This window comes from Python bivittatus, unplaced genomic scaffold (genome assembly GCF_059951505.1).
Source record: "Python bivittatus isolate LINGU-HERP-01145 unplaced genomic scaffold, Pbiv_v1 ctg000320_np1212, whole genome shotgun sequence".
In the NCBI taxonomy this organism is placed as follows: Eukaryota; Metazoa; Chordata; class Lepidosauria; order Squamata; family Pythonidae; genus Python; species Python bivittatus.
Genome location: NW_028277052.1, coordinates 4456432 through 4466281, shown reverse-complemented (window position 1 = coordinate 4466281; position 9850 = coordinate 4456432). Strand labels below are relative to the sequence as shown.

General features: G+C 43.6%; 1 protein-coding gene across 1 annotated transcript in view; it reads right to left on the bottom strand.

Annotated features, from left to right (window-relative positions):
• Positions 1-1000: 1000 nt before the first annotated feature.
• Positions 1001-9850, bottom strand: part of TECTA (tectorin alpha) — a 51952-nt gene continuing 43102 nt past the window's right edge. Inside the window, 11 exon segments of the mRNA XM_088138993.1 lie at positions 1001-1455; positions 1957-2073; positions 2245-2332; positions 2785-2947; positions 3054-3302; positions 4758-4921; positions 5671-5873; positions 5952-6062; positions 6493-6773; positions 8311-8618; positions 8891-9274. Coding sequence (XP_087995119.1) covers positions 1319-1455; positions 1957-2073; positions 2245-2332; positions 2785-2947; positions 3054-3302; positions 4758-4921; positions 5671-5873; positions 5952-6062; positions 6493-6773; positions 8311-8618; positions 8891-9274 — 2205 coding nt within the window. The 3' untranslated portion in view covers positions 1001-1318.

The following is a 9850-nucleotide window of genomic DNA, read 5'->3' as shown; positions in this document are numbered from 1 at the left end:
TTGGAAGGTAGGTATCCTGTTGAATCAATTCCAAACTTTTCAGTGTTTAGTTCTTCCCAGGGACCAGCCAGATACTTCCAAGAAGCTCACAGGTTTATATGGAAGTGATGTTAATTCCAAATAATGATGGTCCAAAATGATAAAATGTTTGCTTTTAGCCTCCTGCCTCTGATACACAATTGTTTCACAAATATTTCTCTATTTTTGTATGCAAATGTGCAGTAAAAAGGAGCATGAAAATGTATGACCATCCATCATTTAATTTGTTTAAAAATCACTGAAATTAGATAACAAGCTGCAAAACCATCATATTTATTTGGCCTCTTTGCAATCAACTACCATATGTTGTGGGATGAACATTGCACAGATCCTTAGTGATTCCTTGTGGAAACCCACCAGAAAACAATCCATTTTTTTTTTCTAGGAAGGAAGGATGCTTGTTAAACCCCAGTCAACAGCATGGATAGTCTCATGGTGTTTCTAAACCTTTATAGCAGAGTATATTCAAAACATTTTTTATGACTAGCATGTCAAGAAAAACATTATGCCTCATTGTGCCACAGGTGTTTTCTAAAGCCCCAAATCTAAGCAAACTTCACAAGACAGAAGGCTGCCAAGAAACATGACCTTGTGCCCCACGTGTAGTTTTAACACTGTTCAGGTAAACACATCTAGAAGGAGGCTACCCAGAACTCAAAAAGTGAAAATCTGTTCATACCAAAAAAAAAAAAGTGTGTGAGCGGCTACAGTGTAATTGTAATAGAGACTGGGGGCGTGTTTCAGGGCACCTTTTCTCCATCTCTTGATCTTTCTTAGCCCTCTGGACTGAATGCTGGGTATAAACTGATGGGTATGCAGAATTCATTAAAACCTCAAAAGAAACAGCTGTAGGCCGATTTAAGCTCAGCAATGAATGGTTTGGGAAGCAAACTTCAGGATGCCAAATCCATGACACCCAAGAGCCCCTCTTGCCCCTTTCCCTCCCCACCCCAAGTTCAGAAAGTAACCAAGCTGCCCAGATGTTTTCCTGCAAAATTTAATAATCAAGAGTGTACAGAGATTTCTGTAAATGCAAAGACAAAAGTGGTTTCTCAGAAGAGGAAGATATGCAATCAACTACTGGCTATGCATTTTGCAGATCTCCTAAGAGTTTAGAAGAATGTGGTGCCCTGTTACATTTTTACAACTTTATTAATGCCATTTAAAGAGGCCAACAACCCCAGTATTGCAACAGACAAAAAAATGTGTTGTCACAAATGGGCTTGGACAATCACGTGGATTGCAGGTTTAGGGTTGTATGTATTTATCCTATATGGACTTAGGAGGTTAAAGCAAATTTCAGTACTTTAACAGAAGATGTGGCTGGGCTGGACTGAGACAGACTGCACCATAAGAACAACTGGCTGACAAGGAGCAGAAACAGCCTAGCTTGAAGCCCAGGTGAAGAGCTGGTTGCTACAAAGAAAAAAAGAAAGGAGAGAATGAACAGTCAAGCACATGTTTTAAAAATTATGTAGACTTCAATCAGAAAGATGTTGTGGTTGCAATGTTTAATCAGTGAAAGTTGCCACTCAGGTTAGTGTAGGATTAATGGAACTCCTACATGGAAGTAAGCATGATTGGATGCAGACTTGAGTAGCCCTTGCATAGAATTGGTTAGATTTTAAGATGCTCCAGTATTAGTTCTGGGTATTACTTTTTAATGCAAATGCTTTTAAAAAGGCATAATATTTAAGATGAACATGAGAACATTAACTGGAACTGAATAGTGGTTTATCTATGTCTTTGAGTCATTGTTCTTATTGGTTCCAGGTCAGGTTTATAGCATGCCTTGTCTATTCTAGTGAGGTCTAACTATGTACAGATAGCTAAGGATAATTTCTGCCAATGATACCACTTCTTAATTTGTCACCCTAGGGAATGGCTAGAAGGAGGCCTTGACAAGGGGTCCATCACCTTGACAGCTCTTGCCATCTTCCTGCAAGGTACCAGTTACGCAGCTGCAGAGTGGCCCATCCACCTGGCTTGTGCATATCTGTTCGCAGCCTCCATTGTCTTCACACCAATCTAGGCCTAAAAGGCACAAGTGAAAGTAAAAAAGTATCAAAGAAACCTGGATGGGAATAAGCCACTGAGGATTACAAGATGCTGGATTCTTTAACTACCACAAGATTTAATGAAGCGGCCATGCAGTAAAATTGATCCAAATTTCTGAATGGAAACCTGGAGAAACGTCACACTTACGTTTTCTTCTGATTGGCCCCACAGAAATGATCTGCTCGTTGAGGTCTTTGGAATAGTCATTGGCCCTCCGTGTATTCTGTGGACAATTCTGACCAAGCCAAAAAGAAAGAGAGACAGAAATGCTATCCTTGGTACACAAGTCCTGTTGGCTTGAAGGCATACACGTGGTCTGTCAATAGCGGTTTTTAAGAATTGGCAGAGTCAGGGCCCATTGGGCTGAAAGTTTAAGGGATGAAATAGGTGTCTTAATCATCTGCAAGGTTTAAGGCATCCATTTTTTTCCCCTCTAAAAGTCTTAAAATGCAAAACACTGAAATGCATCAAAAAGTGCAAATGCTTAGCCTTATCTCTTCTAGGGACTCTTTGAGCTACAAAACAGAAGCTGTAGGTCCCTGTGACTAAAGTCGTATCCTGAGTACATGCCCTTTAGATTTTATTGCTCTTCAAAAATCAACCTAAAAGCTCTGAGGTAGCCATTTTTGAAGACACCATTAAACAGCCCATCTATGCGAGCTGCACATAAAGCTCTGCGCCACTTACTATTTTACATGAGTATCTTTCTGAATCGCACAGCGAGACTGCACAGTGCAAATGAACCTCGTCGTAATCTCCAATGAATTTGAAAACAGTGACATGAAAACGGCAGGTCAGGGAGACCCCATTCTCCTCAATTCCAATGGTGTTGTCCTTGATATTCTGACAACTACAAGAGAGAGGAATGTACTGGTTAGGTCCCCCACAGCAGCCAAGAACTGGCAAGTTTTTCTTCTGGAATTGCAAACATGGGGAACTGAAAAAGTGCGTCCCACCCTTCTTCAATGATGAAGTATCTGAGCTTGTCATTGCTGTCTCGCGAAGGTGTTGCGTAACATTTGTTCAGCGTGAGGATGAGGTGAGTGGAATCTGCTCCCAGGACGAAGACGCCAACGTACAATACATCACGGGTGGTTAGCACAACTTCTCCTTGCCTGTAGGGATGCTTGTAGGATGAATTTTTATATAGGGCCATTTTGGTAGTGAAACTGCCTTCCTTGGTAGGCACAGTCAGATTAATGACACTTGAGAGAGAGAACAAGATGGAGAGAGAAGAACTGTTAGAAGACTGAAAAGTCATTGGGATAAACCTGCTGTTGGAGAATTTAAAAGTAGATCTCCTTTTGGTTATTATGGTTGCTATTTATTGATTCATTTAGATTTATTTCCATCCTTTAAATGTATTACCAGGGCTAACCATTACCAAAGCTAATAGACAAATAAAACATTAACTCTATATTATTAGCTTCCAGTTAAAACAGATTTCCAAAAGTTGCAAAGCCAATGCTCCGAAGTAATTTATTTTGGATCTGACCATTTCGTTAAATAGGAGAATAGACAAAGAAGGTCAGATGTTATTGTTATGATTGAAGGTAAGGGAGAAGATGTATTATTATTACTACTACTACTACTACTACTACTACTACTAAGAACTGGGTCAAACTCAGAAGATCAAAGATTTTAATTCCATTCTTCAAGCAAATAAATAAATAAATAAAGCAAGGGCTACAGAAATTGGTTCTTTTAAAAAAAAAAACCTCAGCTGATGTTACCATTTTATCAGAAAGATTCTCATACATCTGAAGGGATAGATCATCATGGAGAAGATCTATCTATGTGACAGAAAACGACTTGATGGCACATAATCAATCATATATCTGAATCAAAGGTCTAGATATGTTTGAAGGCAAGACCTTTTGCAATCATGTACAGAGATAAAATTCTAGGACTGTTTAGCATTTTATTCAGGCTAGTTCATTTGCTTTATGGGGGTGTGCTTTTACTGACTCAAGAGATCCAATCTGAGTTCCTGGCCTCACCCTGCCTGCTCCAGTGCTTGCTCGCATTTTCTTCTTAGCAGAAGAAGGAGAAATACCTTCTCACTGTTATTTTGCCTGATTTTTTTTTCTTTTTTAAAGATCTGCATGAAGCTGAAGCTGATGTGACTGATGATGGGTACTGATGCATGAGATTTGAAGGTGACAAACAGGATTGGTAGCTTCCTGCCGATAAAGAAATTTTTAATGGACCAGCCCCCAAAAGATCACTTTTATGCATAACCTCTCATACTTCCATGGATTCTAACATAAGGGTGACATGAGCACCTGCACAATAGGAACCAATATAATATGTGAATAGTCTCCAGCTATTCACCATGGTGAGATGGGCAGCCATATAAATAGAATAAAATAAATAAAGTAACATGCTCTTCTGACTGTCACCTCAGAGGATCCTGTATGCCAGTGTTTCTCAATCTTGGGAACTTTAAGATGCATAGGCTTCAACTCCCAGAATTTCTTAGCTAGCATGCATGGACCAACTCCCAGAGTTCTGGCAGCTGAAGTCCACGCATCTTAAAGTTGCCAAGATTGAGAAACACTGCTGTACACCTCCAAATGAAGTCTGTGAGATAATGGAATGCCTCCACTCAACCCTCCATTTCTTCAGAATGCCCAGAAGGTCAACACTGTTTCTCTTACCTGAGCATTGGTCTCACAACAGAATCCAAAGAAATTTTGATGTCAAGCTCATATGCACAGGAAAATTCAACATTGATGGTCCTGTCCCGGGTAATGATATTTCCAGTGTTGTTTGCACTTTCAATCCAGACTGTGTTTTTATACATAATGTGGGTGCTATTGGACTACGCAGAGGAGAAAAAATTCACATGCTTAGGAAAACAGCCTGCCAAATGATGCATTTATCTTTTCAGATCCTGGTCCACTCTCGTAGTCTGAAATTTATGCTGCAGACTTCATGTCTTAATATAATTAGGGGGGAACTGAGATGGCCAGCTAAGAAAAGATCTCTAATCCACAGGGAACTATCTGATGGCCAACTATTTCATGTCTTCTAGGAGTGGATAAACTAGGAAGGAATGGAAGCTGGACATGTAAACATCCATGCCCAAAAGATAATAGGCCAATGGCAAAGTTCCAGATGTTCCAGTGCTGATGTGTTTTGGCATTATAAGTTTCTATTCACACTGCCTATTTTATCATAGAGGAAACATTCCAAAGAACTAAATGTCTATGGTGATGTTCTGATAGCAGTGATGAAAAACATTTCCATAGCAAGATGCATGTGAAGTTAATCTAGAAGCTTTGATATGGAATCAAATGTCATAAGGGGGAAAATACATCCAGAGTTATCTGGAGGTTGAGTCATGGCAACTGGACTTCTTTTCTTTTGGTTTGATACGTTTTGCTGCTTGTCCAAGCAGCTTCTTCAGTCTGACGAACTTTGGACTGAAGAAGCTGCTTGGACAAGCAGCGAAACATATCAAACAAAAGAAAAGGAGTCCAGTTGCCAGGACTCAACCTCCAGATAAGTCCACCTGGATGACTGAGAATCTTCATCAACATACATCCAGAGTTCCTCAACCATTCTGACCTGCACAATGTTTCCACAGTTGCCCTTAGTGTTATTGATCTGGAAGGAGATGAAATCTTCGCCTTCAATGCCAGGACAATGGCGGTCATTGATGCGGACACCTTCCCTTTCAAAGCCCAGTTGGAACAGCTTGCACTTTGAGATGGACACCTCCATTAGGGCAGCTTTGCAGGTTACCTCAGCATCTAGGATATCATGTGTGTCTGTGAGGAGAAGGAGGATGGTTACCACAGAAGCCTCATAGGGAATTTCTCATCAGGGTCTATTTGCAGGGCACTCACTGTTTCCATAGGCAGGAGGTTCAATGCAGCCACACAGTTCTCCATCATTGTCCACTTCACAGGTTCTGTTGGGACAATCTGCTCCCATGCAGGGGTCTTCAACCACTCCTGCTAAAAAAAGAGAAAAAAAGGTGGGGGTGGGAAACAGACAAAGATAACTGATTTATTTTAAGGAGTGTTCCTTTTTTAGGAGGAACTTTCCATGAAAGGTAGGAGGCAAAGTCTAAGCAGAAAAAAAAAAAAAGTCCTGTACTGAAATCTATCCTACCATGTCTTCAAGGGTTTCTTCCCCTGATAAAAAAATCTTCTGCTTCTCTCCCTCATTCTTAGGGTGCTCTAGAATTTCTCTTGATGGCCATCTAACGGGGAGACCTTTGTTATGCTAGCAATCAGGGAAGAATTCATGGTGAAAAGCATGGCAAGGAGAAGACTTCCACACCAGATATACCCATGTTTCCATTCTTTTACTTTCTGCTGGAGAGAACGCAATGAAGAAACTGTCTAAAGAGGGACTAGGCTAAATTAAGACAAGCTTGCTTACAGCAATTTTCCTTCTCAATCCACTCTGTACTGAGGATCCCAAAGGAGCGACAGGCCTCCCCATATGCTGCCAAGGAGCCACAGAGCTGATACTTCTTCTGGTTGTAGCAGCCATCAAGAAAACATGATTCGTAGAAAGGCAATGGGTCTAGCAGTCCGTAACAAGGCTGGAAGAAACCTTTCATGTCAGTGAGCCTGAGGCAGTAGCTGTCACTCTGCAGGACTTGGATTTGCACGTTGTCACAAGCAGCAGCATATTGCGAATACTGAAGCTCGTTGCAGCTGGAGGCATAAATGCAAAAATTACAGAACCAGGAGGGAGTAACAAGAGGCAGGGAAACCATGGGGAGGAAGACAGGAGTCACTCCTTGCATGAAGGCTATCAAGTGCTTTGGCTTAACCCAATATGTGAATCCAGCCATTGTTTATAAACCATTATGTTTAACTTAGCATGCAGTTTGAACTCAGGCAATGTAATAGTACGTGGGAATGACCTTGGGAGACAGGGGAATGGTTGGATAAGAGGCAGCTTAGCCCACAACAGGAATGTGGGCATGACAAACCCTAGTTTCTTGGGTTATAAAGGTGAAGGGGGAGAAATGGCCCTTCAGATTTACAAGATTCTGTTAATGTAACCTTACAATAAAGTAGAATTAGTCCATCTGGCTTTGCTTCCTGCCTGGACTACCTCGCAACGCTGACATCAATCTTACAAATCCAAAAGTACATTTCTCCCCTGTCACCTTTACAGCTCAAGAAACTAGGGAGGGCCCCTTCTGAGATGTTTGCCATGCCCCCATTCCTGCTGTGAGCTAAGCTGCCTCTTGTCCGACCGTTGCCCTGACTATGGCTCTTCCCCCTGTCTCCCAAGGTCATTCCCACATACCACTACAGCCAACTTTGGTTTATTCACTAAACAATAGTTAAGCAAACCATGGTTTTCCACAAGGATCAGTACAATCACAATGTCATGACTTTATGTGTTCTTACCACATGTGGTGACCCACCCCTGGTTAGGCTCTACTGGCAGGGAATGATTTCCAGTACTGGTATGGTTTTACCCACTCAGGTTAGCCATTAGCTGTTCTCAACAGAAAGGACAACAGAGGCTTTGATTTAAGCTCAGACTTTGCCAGCTCTGAGTTATTCTGACTTGGGCCAATCCCCTAAACTCTAACCCTTCCTAAACGTTGGGTTCCCAGTTCCTGTCTTTCAATTAACAGCAGTTCAACACTCAGCCCTTCAGACGTGGGGGCCCAGCAGCTGCCTTTTCAGATCACTGAGCATAATGAGTATTTGACATAACCTGCCTAGCCTTTGAAATCAGACAAATAACCCTAAACAACTTCAGGAAAAGAACCAGTGGTTTGGATTCTCCACCTTCTCCTAGTTATTGCAGCAGGCCTGGATTCTGTTCTCTCTTACCCTTAGAGTTGGCAGAGTGAGGTAGGGGTACCAGTGCAACTGTGAGCCTTTCAGTGCCCATCCCAAACTACAGCAGAACAGTTTGCTGCTAAAATTAGCTGGTGAAATGCCATTAGGAATCTTCTCCCCTCCTCACCCACTTTTTCAAACAATGCTTTGCATTTCAAAGTTTGGGTTGGGGTTTTATTTTAGGATGTCCCCACCCAACTGCCCCAAGTGGCCCATCCAAATTACTATTGATTTCTTCTTTGTCTGTGCAGTGATTAGTTATACGCACATCATAAACAAAAGCGCTACTATTAAACGTGGCCCCTGGCAGCCCACGGATAGGTACGTGTGTGGCTGTTAGACGCAGCAGATGAAGTGAACATGTTCATCTCCTGGACATTGTCACTCACTTGGCCCAGCCCATTACCTCTTCTGCATGCCATTGGTTTTCCAGCTCTGGGCCAGGAAGACGCTGCTGACCACCGGCTTCCCTCGCAGGGTGACGTAGTCATCGGTGTGATCTCCATTAAAATTTCCACAAAGCCCACAAACTTTGTTTTGCAAGCGCTCACTGATGGCGATTTTGATGATGTTGAACCCATTGTAGTGGATCTGGATATCTGGGCTTGTGTCTATGACCAGGAAGCCCTCCAGGCTGTAGATTTTGGTTGACAAGCCCGTCACAAAAGGAATGCTGACGGATGTCCCATTCACCTAATTGTGGAGGTAAAAATACTTGAGTCTGAAAGACGCCCCCCTCCGCTTTTCAGGCAGGCTAGATTCCCTCCTAAAGTTTGGTAGTCTGTGGCTTTGGGCCATGCATCTCCCCAACCCTCTATCTGTGGCCTTTTCCACTTTCTTTGGTGGCCTCTCAAACACTGGCAGGGTGATTGCCAAAACTGGGAGGCTACTGTGCAGCCGCAGCCCCCCCACCCCGAGGTGGCTGCACCCCCGTCCAAAAGACTCTGAACGACTCAGTGCAGTACCTTAATGGTATTTCGGTCGCTGATAAGAATCTGCTCCTCATTGATATAAAAGTAAACCGGTGAAATTACGGTCAGGTTGGGGTAGGACCACTTATCAAAACTGATGATAAGCTGGAAAGAGATGTCCGGGAGCTTCTGGCAGATGGTGGAGAGGACAAAGGCGCAGTTGGCAGGGAAGCGGAGGAAGGCGCCGTCAAACGTGCGGAAGACTCCTCCGCCCGCAGCAATGCAGTAGGAGCTCTTCATGCTGAAACAGCCCCGGACTCCGTTCTGGAGGGCGCACTCCTCGTCTGATTTGCACTGCCGAGGGTCACACTGGATGAGGTTCCGCCGAAAGCAGCGGCAGCGGCGGGTGCAGTCGCTGTTCCAGAAAAGCTGCTTGGGCTGCGCAAGAGGAGGGAGGGAAAGGCAGAGACAGGTTGCAACCGTTCTTCCAAGGGATGGAAGCCGCACCTCTAAAGCCCCACCAACCCCCTGGAGAACTGCAACAAGGGTCCAGCGCCCACCTCCGAGGCTCCTGCTCGTCCTTCTGCTGACAAACACATCAAATGGCCACCTAGAGGTGGTCTCATGGGCCACGTCAGCAGACCTAAGGAATGCCCTTCACAGAGTAGTCCTCCCGGCCCATCACTGGCTCAGCACTCCTGGAAAGCTTTGAGGTCTGGCTAGGTGCCATTTCTGTGCCTTCTTGTTGGGCATGCTGGGACCTTGTCCTTGTCTCACTTCAGTCTGAGAGATTTTGCCCTCTGTGTTGTCTCAGCAGTTGCAGGAGCATCCAGTTGACCTTGTCTGGGCACCGTTAGGACATGGGTGGGGCCTATCAGGGAATCTCAAAGCTGCTAGGCCAGACTAGGACATTGGAAGAACGTTCTCAAAGGCAAGGGCAAGCTACTTCCATACTGTTAGCAAGAAAACTAACAGGACACGTCCACTGAGTCAAGAGGAACCAAGCTGGACTTA